The sequence below is a fragment of the Neomonachus schauinslandi genome, chromosome 1 (genome assembly GCF_002201575.2).
Source record: "Neomonachus schauinslandi chromosome 1, ASM220157v2, whole genome shotgun sequence".
NCBI lineage: Eukaryota > Metazoa > Chordata > Mammalia > Carnivora > Phocidae > Neomonachus > Neomonachus schauinslandi.
In genome coordinates, this window is record NC_058403.1 from 40326515 (window position 1) to 40349172 (window position 22658).

At 35.0% G+C, this 22658-nt stretch overlaps 1 protein-coding gene across 2 annotated transcripts in view; it reads left to right on the top strand.

Moving 5' to 3' along the window:
- Positions 1–391: 391 nt before the first annotated feature.
- The window catches only part of EPHA3 (EPH receptor A3), a 359545-nt gene continuing 337278 nt past the window's right edge, over positions 392–22658 (top strand). Inside the window, exons 1-2 of one of the 2 annotated variants that reach the window (XM_021689408.2) lie at positions 392–1647; positions 21154–21218. In XM_021689408.2, the coding sequence (XP_021545083.1) occupies positions 1560–1647; positions 21154–21218 (153 nt within the window). In that variant the 5' untranslated portion in view covers positions 392–1559. The remainder of the gene's footprint in view (positions 1648–21153; positions 21219–22658) is intronic. The other variant, XM_021689410.1, reaches the window with a different exon arrangement.

Here is a 22658-nt window from a genome sequence, read left to right on the forward strand (position 1 = left end):
TGAGCAGGGCCACTCTTCCTTCACTTCCTCTACCCACCTCCCAACCCCCCACCCCAGCCAACAAGCTAGTCTAGAAGTCCTTAACTTCAGTTCATGTGAAAATTGTGTTCTCTCATTAAAAACATAGTGTTTGTGAAATGAATGTTATTAGCAAGGTCTTTTCAAACCCTTATTTAGATTCCACAACTTAGTGCTCTAAAATTGATCACTGATTTTAAAGTTGCCAACCTATCTTAACTTTCTGGAGTTGTGCAAGGAATGAGAGTCTTGTTTTCTGTTTAGAACAGGAAAAGATAGATGAGCAGGAGGATATTTGAGTAATCAATTTCGGGGGGATATTTTAAAGATAAGTGAAGATAGTTCTCAAAATATAGATCACAAAATTATTCAGCTGAAATAGATTGCTATTATATTGTCCAACAAGGGAACTGGAAATAAGAGAAATCATTTCTAGGCATGGTGTGAAGTGAGAAAGTGCTGGGACACTTTATTTAGCCATTGGATTTGGAATGTTAAAGAAGAATAGTATCCAACTATTATCAGATTGGAAGTGGCTGAAAAGCTGAATGCCGAGCTGTGAATTATGCCATGTTTATCTCATAGAACCCAGAGATCTTAACATAGATGGTGAGAGAGAGGGGTAGTGATGTGTTGTCAAAAACTTCAGGTTTGATTTGTATTATACCCACAGCACAGAAAATAGTGAATGCTGACCAGCAGCTATTCCTGGGGCTGGGTTTGTTCACTTCCTTAGCATGGTAAAGGTTACTCCCGGTTTGGAAAACTAAAGTACACCAAATGTACACTGAAATCCCTGTGCCAAATCTATTTGAAAGCCCAGATACCATTTGGTACAGGACTGAAAAGACTTTCTGATCTGGGGTTTGTGTTAGTGTCCTTCTGCACCACAAAGGGCTCATAAGAGTTATGATTTCATTGAATGTGGTAAAGGAATAATCCTAATTTTCCTTTGAATTATACAATCATCTTTGATTTTTTTTTCTTTTAACGAAAGGCTCCTGTTCTTATAATACAAACATCTTCTGGCATTTCACTTTCTTTTTCACTCACACTGCCATATGACACTCCTATCAGGGTTTCTGGTTTCTTCAGGGAATTAACCTACAGAGCATGTACAGCAAACAATAAAATAGCTGCTTTTCAATGAAAATAAAGAGGGGGTGTTTTTCCCTCCCTTCCACTGCTCTCTACCACTGCTCCATCACGACTTCTGGATTTCCTGCCTATGGGCGGCGCACCCCCCCCATCCCACCCCTTGCTCCCCAGCTCTGTGTTTCAGAGCGGTCTGCGAGTCTCCAAGTCTCCGCGTGCTGTTCCTTCCTCTGCCTCTCTCACTTCCGACGGCACTAGGACCCAGGGAAGTCCTTGAGCGAGGTTCGAGGAAAGGCAGCCAGACTCCTCCTTATCTCCAGTGTCAAACTTGACATCAGCCTGCGAGCGGAGCATGGTAACTTCTCCAGCAATCAGAGCGCTCCCCCTCACATCAGTGGCATGCTTCATGGAGATATGCTCCTCTCACTGCCCTCTGCACCAGCAACATGGATTGTCACCTCTCCATCCTCCTCCTTCTCAGCTGCTCCCTTCTCAACTGCTTCGGGGAACTGATTCTCCAACCTTCCAATGAAGGTAAGCCAGGTACAGCAAACTGCCCTGCCCCACAGGGCTAACGCTCTTCAAAGCACGTTCTCCCGGAACCTTTTCAGGTCGTTAAGGTGCCTCAGAATAAAGCAGTTTCCTCTGAGAGTAAACTACAGATGTGCTTTTATTTTCTGCTGTCTTCTAAAAGACTTTAGGAGAGAATTTTGGATTGCCTAAACCTAAAATGTGGTTTTAATCTGATACCAATTCAAGCAATTACCTTGTTTGCCAATTTTAAGCAGAAAGAAAGAAAGAAGAAAGAAAGAAAGAAAGAAAGAAAGAAAGAAAGAAAGAAAGAGAAAAATCCTCCAGTTTTACAGCCCACGATGTTAATTGCCAAATAGCCATGGCAGTATTTTATTTCTAATTATGACCATGTAGTACTCTGAGAAGTTTAAAAGAAAATTAAACCCTCCTTGCTAGGTTCTTTAGTATGTTTAAAGGTAATGACAGGTTGCTCCTACTTAGGATCATGGCATTTATGAATGGACTAAAGGGAAATCAGTTTGTTGAAGCTGATGATGTGTGTGTGTGTGTGTGTGTGTGTGTTTATATTGCAACTGCTGTATTGAAGTGATGTGTATCCTGCCAGGCAATGGTTTGCTCTATGCTACAGGTTCTAATGAGCAGCATATGCCACATTAACATAAGTGATATTTGTTGGAATTGCAATAAGCTTAGGTTGGATTCTCTTTGTTTAAGGGTTTATATATGAGTAAGGGAAAGTATTTGATGGAAAGTGAAAAGCTCCTGAGTAGGTATAGTAAATAACTGAATAACAAATTAAGAAAGAATGTCCATATGCAGCAAATGGCATTTCCTGATGTTGGGTTATTTATTTTCCTCCTAATGGGTATTCATCCCTTTTCAGTGGATTAAAGTGCAAATGTAAAATTGAGGACACTAATGTTTCCTATAAGATTGTGTATTTGATGGATACATTGCTTTTTTCATGTATACCTTTTGTGATCTATTCCTAATGATTTGTGAATACAATCACTGACTCTTAAGACAAAGTTCTCTAAATAATTGATTGTTTTAAAGCAACATTTACAACTTTGATTTCCTCTTAATCGTTTTGAACTTATGACAATAACATTTAGCAATTTATTTTGCAATTTAGCAATACTGAGCAAGATGTGAAAATGCTTCATTATGTATTTTGTCACTAAAAATATATTGGCAAGCCAATACTGTTGTATATTGTATGCATTATTTCAAAAAGACAAGTAAATACTCAAAATATGTAGAAACTTTTTAATTAAATCTAAAAACTGCTCATATTGGTGACCTACTTTCACTGCTAATAGAGCAGTTTAATTTTGTTCTTTCCTTAGTGACTGCCTTTATCAATTTGGCAGATTTCATTAAGTTTTTCTGTGTCTTTTTTTAACTGGGAAAGTGAAAATTCTAAAATATAAGGATCAAGAAAATCATCTGATCACCTATAAGTGACTTTTTTTTGTACAAATCAAATTAAATTCTTTATTTGAAAGTAATGGTCAATCATTTTTCATTGAATGAAAGGCAAGAGTAATCATTTGTATAATGAGTAACATATCAGTAAGCAAAAATTAGTGTTTGTTTAATCTTATTTTTTGAAGATATTAAAGAATTGACAATAACTAGAAGTCTAGAAATATTATTCCTGTATTGCTATGATAAATTGTATTTCTCCAGATGGAATATTTATAAACTATTTAGATAATGGATTTTACTGAATTAATAATGCACACGGATAGAGCTGAGAGAGTCAGTATTTTTGTGGAAAACATAACCTTTCAGTAAACTGCAAGAGGAAAAAAAAGACCCTTGAAACTTATTCATGCTTACATAAAATTACTGAATATTAATTTAATGAAACAGGAATAATCAAATGTAAATTTCTTTTAAGCCACACCTTGTGTATGTTTCACTATATAATGTATATATTATTATGCAGGCAGGGATGTATATAGAAAGGGAAATATATGCCAAAAACTGACACAATTACATTTAATTTGCTTGGATAAAAGTTTATTCATTGTTCATGGGATTATTCTTTCCAGATCATGTCCTGTGAGTAGTGTTTCCTTTCCCTCCTGAGGTCATGAAGGGAAGCTTTGGAACAAAATTTAAAATGAATGATTTAACTTGAGTAATACTTGAGTGAAATTTTAAATATTAATGCAATAGTTTAGGTCTTAAAAGTTGAGTTGAACAACATGAAAAGTGAAAAATCCAAGTATGTGCCAAGATTTCTATGAAATTCTTCAAACAATGTCATTTGAATAGAAAGCAAGATGCTTCTGAAAATTCATATATTTGGTGGAAGTAATAATGATAAAATGAATCTGATTAATATAGCTTTCTGATATAAATTTTGAGAACTGAGATATAAAATACTAGGTTGCATTTAAAATATTATGCTAAAAATTATATTTCAACACCAAAGAAAATTTACTAGAAATCTACTAGTAAAATTTATTAGAATTTATTTCACAATCTGTTATGAAGTTAGGCATGATAGAATTAAAAGGGAACAAAACCAAGCCATTGAGTTAATTGCTTTCCCTTGTGTGATTTTTTTTTTAATTTGAGATTTGATAGTCAAATATCTATTAAAATGCCATGGGCCTATGATTAAAAAGTTAAAAAATACTTAGAAAAAGTTTCATCTGAACTTTCCTCTTATTAATACAGTTACAAATAACTTTTTAATATACTTTCAAGAAAATGATTCTAGTTGATACTTTCTATCACTGGCCTCCTCAACGATAATAGATTATTCATAATTTCAATGATTGCTTAAACTAACAATTGGCCTATCTACTTAAATAGAAACTTTATTAAAGCTGCATGGAACTTTGTTAAAATCTTATCAGGTCTCTGTTTATATGACACACCAATAAAAGACTTCCAATAGGAAATCAACTACTCATGGCAAAATAGGATTGCTACACTACGTGTTATTTAAGAAGTTCATATATTTGCTCCCTGTTCTGATCCCAAATGGATGATAATAACGGTAAAGAAAAATAACTTTGCAAAGAGGTAAAAACTTGCTATAAAGTGAAGTATCAATCTCTTTAGCAATAGATAAGTTACTCTCTTTTAATACTTTTCTACATTTGAAGGAGTCTGAGGCAGAATGAACTGCTTATTCATCAGTACATAAGCACTGAATCATTTTTCTATCCAAAAGCCTTTGTAAATTACATTAACATTTACCCATAGAGCTCTTTACATTGGAAATCAGAGTTTTCAAAATAAAAGTAAATAAAATTAAATCTGCATATTTATATACTACTTATTTTGGGAGACTTTTATTGGAGTGGCTGGAACACTGTATCTATGAAATGTATTTTACTGAACATAAATCTTCTAAGTACTAGAGGTGACTCTGTGACTGTTCAAAGCTTAAAAGTAAAATTTGCAAATGAACACTGTATACTTCCCTTTGACTATTAAGCAAATGTTGGAGATAAACATTTAAACAATGGATTATTCCCTTTTTAAAAATTACTATAAATTGGCATCTCTTTTCATATATAAACACTTATCCTCAAATAATAATACATTGTGATTGAAATATTTATGGAGACTAAGCTGTCATATCTTTATAGGTTTTTTTTTTAAGAGGTTTTACATTTGCTTTTAATAGCATTTCATCACGCTAGACTAAATAATTGAATGCATTATACATTTTTGTAATTTAATAGCTCCCCTAATAGCTCCTCCCAACCCCCAAGTTATAACTATGCTATTTGCCTGGAGGTAGGAGAAACCTTAATTTCACTATTTTATAACCCACAACAGTTAACACTTGACCTAGGTCATTAACAGGATTATCAGCAAATTTGTTTAAGCTTTTACTGACAACCTGAATTGCTACGATAATATTTTGATTGTGCCGGAAAGAAACTTTTAGTAACCTCTCAAAATCTATCACAAAATTAATTCATTCTGAATCTATATTTTCTCAACGACTAATATTGATCATAATAATTCAAGTGGGAAAAATGTCCATTCTCCTCCCTCTTATGTTTCATCCATTACACCATTCTAGTCCTTGTCATAAATGAGCAATTAAAAATTCTTTTAAATAATAAGTATTGCGGCAATAACAATAGATTTATAAATACAAACCAGCTATCAATTTTTCAATTTTATACTTTTTTATTATTGGTACTCTAGTTGATATCACTTTTCTGCCTATTTTAAGATTTAAGGTCAATTGGATATATTTATAACTCAGAAACAACTGGAACTATAAAAGGGAAACTACATATAATAAAACACCATTGCCACGTGTTACATCATGGCTGCATTTTATATAAAGTTGTCTTTTCCATGAAACGCTAGAAATTGGGAGCAAAAATGAAAAGCACTTAAAATTAATGTAAAAAGTTTTAAACAAAATATTGTAAACAATCAAAACTTGAAGGAATTTTTTTAAACATTGTTTAGTGAGTTTAGGAAATTTCGTGTGAAGTTTCTTAATTAATTGAATATAATTATGGTGTGCACCTTGCTCATATAAACAAATGAGTAGTTTTACCTTGAGTCTTAAGAAACTTATTATTGTTAAAGAAAAGATTTAGTAAAATTCTTTATCGTGTTTATATATTATCCACATGTCAATATTCAAATTTTGGTGTGTTTTTTAACACCCTCACTCCTATTAGCTTCTCACAGTAAGTTTCTTTATAAAGTACCCTAAATGTTAAAACTGTTTCTGAAGCTTTGGAATTTTTCTGAAATAAAATATATGCAATTTTTAAATATCAAATAATCAGTTACATATGCAAAGGATTTTTAAAGGCAAAACATATTTCCACAGTATATTTGATTTACTAACTTCAACGCAAATGGAAAGAGCAAGGACTGTGTTTGAGAGTTACATTTTCCAAATCATAAAATCTTCAAGAAAATATTAATAAAACTTTCCACAAATTATCAAAACTCGATAAGTTTTTAAAGACATTTACTTACTAAGAAAACTGTGATGTGGGTTACCTTTGATTTTAGTCATTCCCAGTGATTTTGTTTGGCATAAATACTAGATGTAAGGGGAAATACGTATATCTTGGAAGAACACTAAATTTGCAAATCATTTTCTGTCAAGATCCTCAACTTTATTTTCTAAGATACACACTTTTCCTTTAAAACATTTAATAAATGTTGTTCTTTTAATTCCTGTTTGATAAAAGATTTAGAAAAACAGATGCAGGTGTCCCCTTTTGGGTTCTGTTCTCAGAGATCTGGATTTTATCACCAGGGAGGGTCAATGCAGGGCTCTTAGAAAGTGGACAAGTGGCTTTCCACAGATTGTTCAAATAAAGGGATGACTGGTGGTGTGAAACATTCATTATATTATTCATCCAGGTATACCAAAAAGTAGGACTTGAAATTTGGTTCTCAGAAATTTGAAAACCTTAGAAAATTCTTTCCTAATGACTGTAAAAATAAAAGAAATGTTGTGACTTTTATAAAATACAAAGGATTCCAAGCCACAAATTCAACTAGGAAGACACTCCTGGTGGGAATCAGGGTGTGGGAGCAGTGTTCCCCTTAATTTTACTTTCTGGGTCTCTGTTACAAGCTGCCTAGTATCAGGTAGTTCTTGAAACCTGGTAGGAGGTTTTCTCTTGGAAAAGTCTGAAAGTCAGCAAGTTTTAGTTTGCCTCCTACCAGCCTTCTCTGAAATAAAAAAGGGTGGTCAATTACAAAGTAAAAAAGGTCTTTGAAAATGAAAAGAAAATAAAAAGTTGATTAAAAAGATGGAGAAGTAGAGACGTGCAAAGATTCTAAAACCAATGTTAATATATAAATATTTTGCTTAAAAAGAAAATATTTATCACTTAAAACATCTGGCTAATCAATTTTTATTAAAACCCTAAAAACCTGCACACTGAACAAAAAAGGGAGGTGGTTGCGTTGTTTCTTCTCTAAAGTTTATACAATTTGATTTTCCCCAGAAGAAAATATTTTATCCAGGAAAGTTTTAAGAGTGTACGCCAAAGAATGCTTCCCCCTTTGGATGCCTGGGCAAATGCATGCGGAGGGTGGATGGAATCAAAACCAGTTCAGCAAATAAAGCCTCCAACTTGGAGTGATGTTATTAAACTGGAAGCCCTGAGTGTGCAGCCCCCTCCCTCCGTTCATTTTCTAAACCATGTCCTGCTGTTCCAGTCAAAGCAAAGGGTGAAAATCCACATAATCCAAACCAACATGGTGAAGTCAGAATAATAGGCGAGGAAGGAGGGGGAAAACAAGTGGCAGCACTGTACAAACAAACTGTTGTGAATAATCTCAGCCATGGGGACTGGGTGGCCACAGAAGGGGATGACGGCGTTTCTTTTTCTTCGCGTTACGCCTCCCATATTTGATGAAACAATATTGATTACACTTCAGACGTGTGCTCTGAGAAATTCTAGGAGGAAGCAGGGCTTCGCGGGTAGTGACAGCAATGTGGCAGCTGAGAGATGAGCAAGCGCTCCTCGTTGCCACCCCACCCACTACCAGGGCATCTAAACTGCAAACTATTTCGTCGGCAGAAACAGGCTCAATGGTGCGGAGGGAAAACAGGGTCTCCCAAGAATTCATTACTTTTTCTCTCTGCATTGGCTTGAAGATCAAATCATAAATACTCAACTCCGGGTCCGCGTCCCCCAGCCCCAGCCCCAGCCCCAGCCCCAGCCCCAGCCCCTGCCCTCCGGGAGGCGGTGGTTCTTTGTGCGCGAGTGTCGCGGCGCCTGGCTGCCGCAAACGCACTCAGCTGGCCCCGGCCTCCCGCAGGCCGGCCGGGCGGCGGTCGCATGCGGGGCTCCCGCTGCTGCGGGCTTCCTCCGGGCGGCGGGGCCGCGCGCTCTGAGCCAGGCGGAGGGCGGATGTGAGCGGCGCGAGGGCGCCAAGTTACCCAAACCGAGCGCGGGCTGCAGACCCGGGCGGGCGAGAGGTAAACGTGCGCCCTCTGCCTGCTGCCGCGGAGGTGCTGGCGCTCGCAGAGGCGGTGACCGCCTCACCACCTGGATTCTCCTCACCTGGGGCTCGGCTCGGTCGGGCCCCGCCCAGAAAGCGCGAGCGCCTAGGATGGGCCAGGTACGTCCTTTCACGGGAGACTGTGACCGGACAGCTTTGTCGCCCCCGCCCCATTACTCTCAGCCAGCCTCTTGAGCTTGGCGTCCGGAAGTGGCGCGGTCTCCTTTCCATAGGAGTTCACGGAGTCACCACTTGACAAGTGGAGGAGGGGGCTACAGTTCTGCAGGCTTCTAGAACGAACTCCCTGCAGTGTAGGGAAAGCGCCTGGTACCCCGCTGGTGCTCTGTTGGGAAGCACAGGAGCGCCTGGGACGTCCAGTTGTCATGCTTGCTGCTGTCTGACCCGACCTCTCGACTATTTTTTGGTCTTTCAGCCGATCTTTCCTTCAGTTCTTAAGGCGCTAAACTAAAATGAGGCCCCCCACCCGCCCCCTGTTTTCTTTAAAGCCACCTACTCACGCCACCTGTTAGGCCCCTCGTGAGAGCGATAAGGGGCATGTTCCATAAACTACCCCCCACCCCTGTGCACAACTGTTTTCTCCTGCAGCCCCATATTTGATTGGCACCGTTTTATTAAAACAGGATTTTCCCTGTTCCGATTTTGCGAGTAAACTTGGAATGGGCTAGAAAGTGTTTCTGGGAGCGCTGCCATCGAGGTAGGTTAGTAGTAGGATGATGCTGATGCTGATGTTTCCGTGGTTGTGTTGGAACTTTAGTATTTTTCATAAAAGGTAGAATGGTTGAATCCAGGGGATTCCGAGACTAAATATGGCCTCGGTGCCATGCCCAACATTGCGGTAATAATTGTACAGAATTCCGCTGGCTGGAAAGAATTTTTCCCCTACATTATCATTCACTATTTACTGGACCTCATTTAATCATTAAGACAGCCCTAAGGTAGGTATGATGACACCTTCCATTGTTGCAATTAAGGAAACTGAGGAAACAAATTATAATAAAGTAGTAACCGAGCCAGGCCCTCTCTTGTCTTTGTCTTTTGATTTTAACCTCGTGTGTTTTCTCATGTATGCCAATGCCTATGAATGAGGGAGGCATCCTTCTTTTCAGGAGAAGCCTTAGCTTTTGAATCTCAATCCTAGTGACTAGCTAATTTGTCCTGTGACTTTGCAAGAATAACTTAGAAATACCCAGAGTAATGGGACGAAAAATTGTGCTTCGGAGTACTTTTAAGAAAGTGCTTCAAAGAGTACTTAGAAACGGCATAGTTTTTTGCACTCATAAGTTAATGATTATTTGCATGAGTGGGGGACACACCAAGAAAATAATGTAAAGAAAATTTGATGTGGACAGAGGAATAGGAGAAAATGTCTGTGTTGCCTTTTCTTCACATGTTTTTACCTCTGTCTCTCCTTCCTGACACTCCAACACTCCTTTCCTCGTGCTGGAAAGAAGATTTTGTCAGGAATTCCATACACAGATTGTGAGGCAATTATCAATATAATGCAAATATTATTATTTAGAGTTTTATATAATAAAAACAGAGTGTGAATTAACTGTTGGAATTGTCATGGAAGTCAGTAATGGGGAAAATAGAATATGGTCTAAAAAGTAGACTTTATTCCTCGTGGAAACTTTTTCCTATTTAAAAAATAATTTATATATTACTTAAGATGAGAAAATAAATTATAATGATTTATCTTCTCTTTCATAAAAACACTTGTACTCTATTTAAGTGGAGGCATTGAGAAAAGGTAGCTAAAACATGGTTTTGAAAGGTAGCAAATTAAGTTGGGGCAATTATATTTTTCATGTGGGTACTTCAGCACATATGTTTTGCATTAATTGCTGCAATAAATTTTGGTAACCTGGCAAAGAGCAAAAACAGCATATTGATGACATTCGTCTTCCAAATCAGAAAGCTGCTTTTAGTATCTTGCTTTCTTCATTGTAATGTACCAAAAAACCAAACCAAACCAAACCAAAACAAAAAAAAACTAACGTGTTATCCTTTATGTTTCCAACGAATGATTCAACCACTCAAGCTATTGGCACATTTTGCCATAAACAAAAGTGAGGGCTTAGCAACAAACTTTTTTTTCTTGCTTCTGGATAATTAGAGTCAACAACTACTTTCCCTATTTTTAAACTTTTTTATTTATGTTTGAGTTTGTGGAACTCTCTCATTCAAGAAAATACAAACTTGACCTTAAAGTCTCCAAACTGAGTTGCCTCTTGTTTCAAGACAAAAATCTTGACTAATTACATGGTAGGGTCTCAAAAGATACAGGAGCAAAGGGATAAGCCAGAGTTAATTTTGTTGCTGATTAATCAATATCAAAATGGTTTCGTCTTGAATTTCCCATATGTTCATTAAGGTAAGGTTAATTTATCTTCTTTCAAATAATAAAGAAAGATAGATGAATAAATTCTACAGGCCCAGTAAAAAATTATACCTGCCCTTTACCCCCCATCCTTTCCCTCCCTTGATAAAAATATAAGGCTTTAAAATTAACTTTTTGTCAATGATAAAGTTGGTTGGCTTCCAATCAGTGTGAAATTTAGACGTTCTCTCTCTACCTTGGGGTGACTAAGGGCAACAGAGAACAGCTCGTTTGTAGTTAACATGTATTTATTTCCTGATTTTCAAATCTAATTTATCAATTAATACAAATCTGTAGGTTTTGGAAAGATATATTTGTTTATTGCATACAATGGTAGTTTTCACACTAAGGAGAAGTTAAGCTGGGAAGCCACTTTGAAGCACTGTGTGTGTATATATGTGTGTGTGTCTGTGTCTGTGTCACCATTTGTCCCTGTACAAAAAAGAACTATCACCACACTGTGGGGAAAATTTTATGAATGAATATACACCTTTTTGAATCAAGATGGTATGAAATTCTGTTTCTCTGAATTACAAATTGGTGATGAGGAAAAATAAAAATAACCATGTTTAAGTTATTTGTCATTATCTAATTTTATAAATTTTCCCCAACTGGACCCCTTAATCTACCTATTATATTTAAAGATGGCATAAAGCTAGAATTATGTCCAAATTGTGATTTTTTCCCTTTCATATGCCAAAGCTATTTATGGTTGGTTTTGCATTTTAACTGAATATAAAGAACTGGCATAATCATAGAAATTATAAATAGAAATTAAATTGGGTTGTTATTCTTTTATTAGGTATATAAACTCCATCAAATATAGCTATCCCTAAATTTTGAAAATGTTTTTACAGAAACGGAATAAAAGGGAATAGTGTTTTTCTCTTGGTTTGCTTTTATGATCTGTTTTACATAGATAAGTTAATACTCATTTACATTAGATAACTCAAAAAAGACAAACTCAGATTTTATTATGGTGTTCTTAACATTTCTGATCTGAAATTTTAATGTTTGATAGCCTTTGTTTTTTCAAAAATGATTTTCAGTCATAATCATATGTATTTCATCTGAATGAACAGGCTTCCTTAAACATTCGTATATTGAATAAGGACATTGTTTTTCTTCTCTTTCTTTACAAGCAATGTCCAAAATTATTCCAAATGCATATATCTTTTAAAAATCTATAGAGAATTAGAGAAGAAAAATACTAAAGGTGATCCTTTGGAAACTAATTAAGAATATTTTATTCTATGTTTGCCCGGGTTTGCAGTAGGTTTACTACTCTAAGTTAATAGTGACAACTTAGAAACTCAAATTTAATTTCAGAGCCACAAATCTAAAAACCATTAAAATGAATCAAGAAAAATGTTAAGAAAAAAATAACTCATGATTGCATGTCAAAAAGGAACCATCCCCAATTAGAAGCTTTTATATGCTGTTCATATTGACTACACTACCAAGAAAAATCACATAGAGGTTTTTCCGAATTCTACCTTTTCTTGCAGTGATACATTAAAAGTTTTCTATCACCAGCACTAATACTTTGATTTTTTTTCCCTTGACACCATACTTCTAAGATGGAAAGTTTTGAATTAAACTGATAAGCATGTGACCACCCTCATTGGATCCTTCGTGGGCCTCTATAGAAACCCATATTTATACCTTGAAGAGTTTGTTTATATGAGTGCGTGTCTTTGTCTGTAGCTATCAGTCCCGATGTGTGATGTAAAGTCCAGATGTAGTTGTCCCCCAGAATATGATGAAGCCAAATCTAGACCCTGATTTTACTTTTCCAGAAATTTAAATCAATTTATTCTGCAAGGGGTATCTTTTGAAATAAAAAAAAAATAACATGTTTTGTGGCATAATGATGTGCAGAGAATGTTTTTAAATTGAAATTAAATGTTATCACTACACCTTTTATTCTGTGCTAAAATTTGAATCCTTATATCCAAGGGTTTCCAGGAGTATTTTATTTCTAAAAGAAATGCTGTAGTAGAATTGTTCAACTAAGGCAAATGTGCTTATTTTGTTTCATTTTCTTTTTTTTTTAAGATTTTATTTATTTATTTGACAGAGAGAGACAGTGAGAGAGGGAACACAAGCAGGCAGAGTGGAAGAGGGAGAAGCAGGCTTCCCGCTGAGCAGGGAGCCCGATGCAGGGCTCGATCTCAGGACCCCGGGATCATGACCTGAGCCGAAGGCAGATGCTTAACGACTGAGCCACCCAGGCACCCCTATTTTGTTTCATTTTCATAGCCATCAGTCAAATCCTGACTGAACAGATAGCTTTCATTTAGTAGTTGATGGTTGATAATCAAGATTTTATGATTAAAATATTTATTCCAAGTCAGCTTCAATTTATGGTGTGAAGGCAAAATGTATATACTAAGCTTTGAATACGTATTTGCCTTAGTGATTATCTTTATAATTTAATAATTGCATAACATATTTTCATTTTTCACTTTTTAATCTGTCAGAAAAGTCTTTCTGAATTAGAAATAAACAAGTTCTGTCATTTCCAGAACACTTTAAAAGGCAAAATATGTTGGAAAAGTACAGTGTTAATATAATCATTAATGTTCTACTTTTAGTAACTTTTACATTTTGGGAAACACATTTTACTTGTCTAAATGATTCATAATATCAGGTGACAATGCACAGAAACAGAAACCTGTTCTTCTAGGCATTGTTATTAAAGCTGGGGTAGTTAACTCACTAAAACTTCACTGACAGTAGACCATCCCCACTCATTTATGTTAAAGGACTATTTTGTTGTAAGAACACATTCCGTAGTGATAATTTGATAGCTGTTTTCTCCATAATAGTATGATATTAGAGTGACCTTTATATTTCTCAGATTAAGAAGGGAAAAAAAAAGGAGAAAGCTTTAACACATTAGAAACAGCACAGGGTTTCCATTTATTGATGTGTCCAGGTTTAAAGCAGAATTTTGTTCTGTGTTTCTGTCATTTCCTTGAACAACCCTAGTCATTAAAACACAGACATCTTACTGTGAGACTGTGTTTTGGGTCCAAGGAGATCTCCCTGCTCTTGGCAAAGATTGAGATGAGGCAGCTAATTACAGTTTCTTCTATAATTAGGACCTGTATAGAAGTAAATCCAACATTATTGCTCAGGAGGAAAGGCTAATAAGAAAGAATAAGTTGAAAGTATACCACCTTATCCAGAAATCTGCTTATATCACATAGTAAGCCATTAAAATACCATGTGACAAAAGGGATTATTTTTTTCAACAGAACTGCTAGCACTACAGAATTTTTTCTTGAATTTTTGCATAATGATTTTCGCTGGCAACTGGATGGAGAAATTATCATGAATTAATATTTTTCTGTGACACAAAATGCCTGTAAAATTTAACAGAGTTTTCAGGAAGATTTATCTGCACACAATAAGTTATAGTTGACTTCGTTTATAATCTTAAAAAAATTGTATAAATTTTAGTCTATAAAATACAATATTAACTCGATCTATTGAAACTGTTTTAGTTATATTTAGGTAGAAATAAATATAAACAGGAAGCCTATGGGAGCTATTAAATTAAGAATATGTAATCACAGTAGGTAAAAGTTATGTTGAAATATGTAAGTACATCAATCAAACTTTGACATCTCTAAATTTTTTCTCAATGGCATATCCTGGTATGTATAATAAAATGAAAAGCTGAGCTTTGGTGGACTTCTGTCAGAAAATACTTCTTGGTTTCTTGATTCCATGTTATGGTTGACCAGAGTACTACACAGAGAATTACAACACCCAGAATAAAATTTATCACTTCCTGTATCATTTTCTTCTATTTGTGACATTTAAGTGCAACCTAGGAGCAGATTAAAGGACCCTTCTGCTATCTGTAACCTAGAGCAAAGCTACTCTTTTTATCATAACAGAAAGTGATGAAAATGATAAAGATAAGCAGTGTACAAGAAATGTGGCTGGGACAATGACAGTGATAGTGTGAACAGAAAAGGAAATGTCATTCTTCTTTAGTAAATGCAAGACATAATCAAAGGATGGGTTTCTTTTCTGTTGTAGTGGTTCTATAGTTATTTGCAATTGGCTTTAAAGGCACCTTAGCTGAAGGTTTCACAAGAAAACATGTTTCTCGTTGTAAGAGTCTGAAATTCTTTAGCCATTAAACCCCTCTGATCACCTAGAAGTAATTATTTGATAATTTTTATAATTCAATATTTTCATACAGTGCAACTAGCATTTCACAAAATGCAAACAGCATTACTATAAAGCTAGTGATATGTTATTAGATAATTGAAACGGTCTTCCACTTCAGAAAGAAATTGTGTCATTTAATTTTAAAAATTATTTTAGCAATGTCTGCATATTTGCAGACCTTAATCTACAAGATGGAATATTAGTTTAATTCTCAGTCTTTCTAAGTGGACACATAGTCACGTGAATCAGAACTTAGAAGTGCCCTTGAAAAAAATCTTGGCATGTTAAAGGTTCTCTGAGTGAAAAGTCCAGAAATTTATGTCTTACAATTTTAATCTGTCCTCACTAACTGGTAGTATTTATTGAAAAAAATTATTTCAATAATCGAATCCTTTAAAAAACTTTATTGCATTATTATTAAGAAGGGAAGGAGGTATAAGTTCCTGGTACAGACAATTCTTCATAACACTGTTAATACCAATGAACCAAGGAGTGGACACTTATTTGGCTCTCTTTCTGTTATGATGGAGGATAGGAAAAAAGAGAGAGCAAGACTCCTGGACATCTTTTTTTTTTTTTAAGATTTTATTTATTTATTTGACAGAGAGAGAGAGGGAGAGAGAGAAAGAGCACAAGCAGGGGGATCAGCAGGCAGAGAAGAGGGAGAAGCAGGCTCCCCACTGAGCAGGGAGCCTGATGAAATATGGGCCTTAGATCCCAGGACCCTGGGATCATGACCTGAGCCTAAGGCAGGCGCTTAACTGACTGAGCCACTCAGGCGCCCCAAGACTCCTGGATATCTTAAATCCACAATCCAGATGGGTGGGAAAAGTGACAGTAAAAATAAGTGGCAGGAATGACAACAAGGTTTCCTTCTTTCTAAAAGTACTCATTACAATTTGAGCCAACTTATTCTATTCTTTGTTCTTACTCCTGTACTCCATTCTACCCTTTCTAATTCCCATCAGAGACCATACTTCCTTTTGTTAAGCAAATCTCACATTAGTGCCCACCTGAAAGCCAACTCAATGAGTTTGAAAAAAGATTCCCTTACAGTTTTCATGAATGTAAACTCCTTTACCCATTCATACATCTTTTCTGTTTAAAAGCACTAAGTTTAGACAGGGTAAAGCGTGTGAAAGAAACCCAGAACCATATCCATCCAGACTTCGGACAGTGATTTCCAAATACAATTTTGCCAAAAAGCACTTATTTATATCTCTGCTCACAGTCAGAACATTTTAAAATGTGTCCAGTTGAAATCACTTTAAGAAGTTAATATATGCCATAGAGCCCTTTAAATTGAAAATGTTTTTTAAAGAGAAAATATTCTGAAATTAATGAAATGGCATGTTTCCTGTTATAAAACAAAAATATTTGGAAATCATACAATTAGAATATGAACACTGGTAAGGAACAATTTATATATTTGAAAAATAATCTGGCATGAGGCAGTTATTAAAGAATTAAGCCCATCCTCCGTCTGACCTTAAGAATAATTTCCTAACTCTTTTTTGTTAGAATTCATAATTGTGGACTCAAAATTTTTTCAGCAATTGAAATAAACCTTCTTCATTGCAAATCATCATTAAAACTCAAAAACTACAATATAATTGTATATCGCAGTTCTATCTGCTTCTTCCATGTGCCCCAACATTTGTATGTTGGTACCACTGAAAGGCTATGATCAGGGTCTACCTCTATTTTGGGAGAGAAAAGCATTAGTAACCCAAGTTCTTGAGTGATTCAGTTTCGGATTTGATATGTTATATTGCAGTGTTGGATTTAGTTGATGTATACAGAGAAATCACTCGCAACACGCTGACTTTCAAATTCCATTAGCTTTCTCTTTTTCTTATTTCAATTATGCTACACTCAGACTGCTGCACAACAGGATCACAGGAGACTTGAGGTTGTATCCTGGAAAGTCCCAGTTTAGCAATCATTCACTTTAAAGTGGCTAGTATTCTTAGATTCTGCTTTTCTTATTTGGCTATAAACAAAAGGCACCATATAAACTCAAAATAAATGCTTTTAAAAAGTGTTTTGATGTCCAAGATAAAAAGCTTTTGCAAAGCAAAGGAAACAGTCAACAAAACCAAAAGACAACCAACAGAATGGGAGAAGATATTTGCAAATGACATATCAGATAAAGGGCTAGTATCCAAAATCTATAAAGAACTCATCAAACTCAACACCCAAAGAACAAAGAATCCAAACAAGAAATGGGCAGAAGACATGAACAGACATTTTTCCAAAGAAGACATCCAAATGGCCAACAGACACATGAAAAAGTGCTCAATATCGCTCAGCATCAGGGAAATCCGAATCAAAATCTCAATGAGATACCACCTCACACCAGTCAGAATGGCTAAAATTAACAAGTCAGGAAATGACAGATGTTGGCGGGGATGCGGAGAAAGGGGAATCCTCCTACACTGTTCTTGGGAATGCAAGCTGGTGCAGCCACTCTGGAAAACAGTATGGAGATTCCTCAAAAAGTTGAAAATAGAGCTACCATATGATCCAGCAACTGCACTACTGGGTATTTACCCCAAAGATACAAAAGTAGGGATCCGAAAGGGTATGTGCACCCCAATGTTTATAGCAGCAATGTCCACAATAGCCAAACTGTGGAAAGAGCCAAGATGTCCATTGACAGATGAATGGATAAAGAAGAGGTGGTATATATACACAATGGAATATTATGCAGCCATCAAAAGGAATGAGATCTTGCCATTTGCAACGACGTGGATAGAACTGGAGGGTATTATGTTGAGCGAAATAAGTCAAACAGAGAAAGACATGTATCATATGACCTCACTGATATGAGGAATTCTTAATCTCAGGAAACAAACTGAGGGTTGCTGGAGTGGGGGGGTGGGGTGGGAGGGATGGGGTGACTGGGTGATAGACACTGGGGAGGGTATGTGCTCTGGTAAGCGCTGTGAATTGTGCAAGACTGTTGAATCTCAGATCTGTACCTCTGAAACAAATAATGCAATATATGTTAAGAAAAAAAAAAAAAGAAGAAGAAGGTAGCAGGAGGGGAAGAATGAAGCGGGGGAAATCGGAGGGGTAGACGAACCATGAGAGACAATGGACTCTGAAAAACAAACTGAGGGTTCTAGAGGGGAGGGGGGTGGGAGGATGGGTTAGCCTGGTAATGGGTATTGAGGAGGGCACATTCTGTATGGAGCACTGGGTGTTATGCACAAACAATGAATCATGGAACACTACATCAAAAACTAATGATGTAATGTATGGGGATTAACATAAGAATAAAAAAAAAAAGAAAAGGAAAGAAATATTTCAGGAACCCTATAGCTGTGAAGTACTTTAAAACTATGTAAGAAAGAAAATTTAGGTTATTCTGGAAGATTTCTTTTCCTTGGATTAAAAACAGGATAAAAATGGCAAAAAAAAAAAAAGTGTTTTGATGTCACTATTCTTTTCTGTTAGGTTATATCTCCATGGTTGATTATAGATAGATTTCAGAAACCAAAATGGTACGGTTGTTAGTTCAGGTATTAATTTTACAAGAACACTGAATCTGTATAGCATGTTATAAACTCATGGTGGCTTTAAATACATTTATATTATTTGATCATCACATGATGCAACACTGTGAGATAACCAGGGCAGTTGTAATTATGTTTGATAGACAACAGAATCAGAATCATGAGTAATGATGCTATTGTTTTTTCTTCATTCACGCAAAATGGTGTGTACTAAAAATTCCATTTCTGAGAAAATGAAATAAATTTAATTAATCTATTACACTTATTTAATTGACAGTGCGAGATAATTCTTTTTGACTTGGTTATTCTCTTTAGAGTAGACACCAAATGCTGATGTGATTAGTCCAGTCCTTTTTCCCTCATTATCATCAGAGAAAACTAAAAGGCATTTAGTTCTTTAGTTAACAAACTACATTCCAATGAGTCATTTACTAAATGGAGACAATATTCATAACTTCTTTGCCTCAAACACTTTTTTCCTCTGGTTACTAATACTGGAATTAAATCAGCCATTTAATTTAGCATGTTGAGTGATGTATTCGTCATTTAGTACATACTCAGTTATTACACACACGCACAAATACATTGAACCATTTAGACCCCTAAAGGGATTGCAAATATGATCTAATGATTTATGAATATTGGCATTGTAAATTCTATGCAAATCATATGTAAAACTCCGAGAAATCAACTGATGAATGATAGAACTGTCCAACTAGGCTTCATCAATCAAACTTATCTATCAGAATGAATGTTGGTAAGATACTTTACTCTGAAGGTGAAGATGTAGTCTCATATTTTCAAAAATTCTCTAACATTGATTAATCTGAAATATTATCTGTAACATTGATTAATTGGTAGAGGGTTTTTAAAAATCATTTTGACAGATAATTTCAGTATAATTAAGCATACTGTTCATTTCCAAACTGATATCCTGGGAAATAATACCATTATGGAAATTGCACTATGTAATCCATGCAGCAACTCTTCTCTAAATATAATTACTTCTCATTGGGATTAATTTATTGTGAGAAAAAATCTTTAATCATTAAGGAATTCCAGTGTAATTAAGTTTATGTGCTTTTCTTTCACTAGCAAAACTTAGACATTCTAACTTTGAGAATTATATGTCTTCTAACTTTGTAGTTAGGAGGATTTTTTAATACTCATCTAGATAACTAAATATCTTCCTTTAAAAAGCAGTGCTTGAAAATTTAGAATTCTAACACCTATTAAATATATTTTTTCTTTTACTTAACATTTTGTAAGATTAATGTTTCCTATTTGGGGTGACTTTTTATGTATCAGGAAATACTTTATTGACAACAGATGGACCTATTTATGCAGTGCATGTATTAACATTATATTTTGATTTATGTATATATAGATACTGAAAATGATTTCTGATTGTATTTATTGATTTTCCTGCTCTGGTTTGTGTTAATAATACATGGCTATTTTGTGTAACCTTCTTCCACCTCTTCCATTAGTCAATTGTGGGATTGCTTTCTGATTTAGATGAAGGATGAGGTAAAACCATAGTTTCCATTGTTTAATAGATCAACAATCAAAGTGAGCCTTTTGTTATTAAACTTGAAGTATCTTTTTATATTTTAATTTCTAATCCATCACAAATTAATATTCTCTGTGTTAAAAGGAAATGATTTGTCTTTCTTTAATAACATACTCAAAATGCACCCACATTCATGTTATATCTTATTATTCATCAGACATTTTAATAACTAGTGCAAAGTTCTGAGTAAAATCATTAAAGCCTTTGAGTAGCAATGCTTTCTTTAAATAACTAAAGCTTATTCCAGGGAGTTTTATAAAATGTAGTTTTGTTTTGGTTTCTCCTGAAATTATTAGTTAAGCATTTTGTTTATTACACATAAGTGGACAATTTATGTGGTATTAAAAAATACTCATATGGAACACAGACAATATAAAGATGTCCTAACAGACACAAACAGAAATATTGATTCATTATGGAAGCATATTTAAGAAGTTCATTCATAGTAAAATCATATGTAAATTCGTTAAATTTAATGGACTTCGAAGTTATTTTGATAACATGTTAGCATTAATGTTTCCTGTTTTGCATTTTTACCATTTCTTCTTTAAACCTATAATTACCTTGTCAAAAATTATTATCAATATTTTGAATATTGATCTATCATTATAAATAAGCACAGTTAAGCCAGAGAAGCTTTGATTCCTTAATTTTTCCCGTGATTGCTTTCCCTTTTCCATTTCCTTCTTTTTCTCTTATACTCCTATCATGAAAATAAAGAGTCCTGTGTTTTAAACATGTTGATATCGTTATATCAACAACAACAGACAATGTTAACTTGACAGAGGCAAATAGAAATAATTTATTTCTTTTAACTGCATTTGTGTATTTGTGTTTTCTTCTAGTCAATCTACTGGATTCAAAAACAATTCAAGGGGAGCTGGGATGGATCTCTTACCCATCACATGGGGTAAGTGTGGTAAACTATTGAAAGGAAACATTATTCTGTCCATTGTCTCATAGAGAACAGAAGGAATTACTGGTATGTTCTCTAAAATGAACTCCTCTACTTCTGGTGACATGTTTATCAGGACATTAAGTACATGCACTAAGAGAGCCAGATATTTGTGTCCAAAGGAACTATTAAATTTTTTGAAGTTTTATTTTTTCCTTCTGAATCAATTGCTTGATTACACTAATTAAGCTTTTTAATTATTACTGGCATCATGTAGATGGTCTGACTGTGACCATCTAACATTTTTTTGTGATGTGATCAGAAGAGGTGAATAGAGAAGACATTTCAAATTTCAAGTAATGTAGAAAGTGTGTATTTGGAGACCTGCAGAGTTGTAGCATTAAAAGCAGCCTTGGTGACCATTCCAAGTAGGATATATTTGTCAACTGTATAAACCCTTAATTTCTTTGTTTATTTGCCTTTATTTCTTAATTTCTTCACATTGCCTTAATTTCTTCACTTAAAATGTCTGCAGCATATCTAGGTCAGTTTAAGCCTGAGGAATTTTATTTAGAAAAAAAATTGACTACCTTTACATTTTTAACTCTTTATATGCCTTTAGTACTTTACCAAGCCAGACACAGATTACTAAAGTGTACAGTTTTTTGTGATACAAATGTTTCCAGTAAGATTCTGTGTGAGAATTTTTTTTTCTTTTCTTTCTTTTTTTTCGGGAAAAAAGAGGAGTATACGCATTTGGAAAATTCTTATTCTTACAAAATTGTGTAATAAGTGCCTAAACATACTTTGTTTCCAAGTATAGCCTATGGAAAATGCAAAATGCTATCTTGAAATATCTGCGATAGGAACAAATTTGTGTATTTCTTTTCCTTCTACTCTCATCCTCTTTTCAAAGAGGTTATTTACCAGCACCTAGTGCTGTTATTCAGTGTTTAGATTTTTGTGCCTAAACATACTGATTTTTACGGTACTACCAGCTTCTTCTTCACTGACGGATGTTTTACATCAGGGATACTTCATCTATCTGTCATCTTTGAATCTGCTTCTCTTCCTGGTACACCTTGACATTGACACAGTGCCAAAACCTATCACATAATCAGGACTTGGTTAGTTGCTTTGGAGGAGAGGGTATGAAGTAAGCCAGGATTTGGTTTTCCCATAGGTGTGAAAGGAATCAAATGATTAGGATAAAAGCACATCCTGGGTAGTCATAAAGAGTGAATCAAAACTCCAGATTGAGCTGGAAAACTCATTTAAAACTAATCATCCTAAAGTCAAGTCTAATTTTAATTCTGATCTTAGAAATTTGTGTTTTTCATTGCTCCATCAGATCATCTACTATAGAAACTTGCTGCCTAAGGATATATGAAAGGCAAAAATCACAGTGACATTTTACTAATAGGTATATGCTTTAAAAAAATCAACAAGAAATTA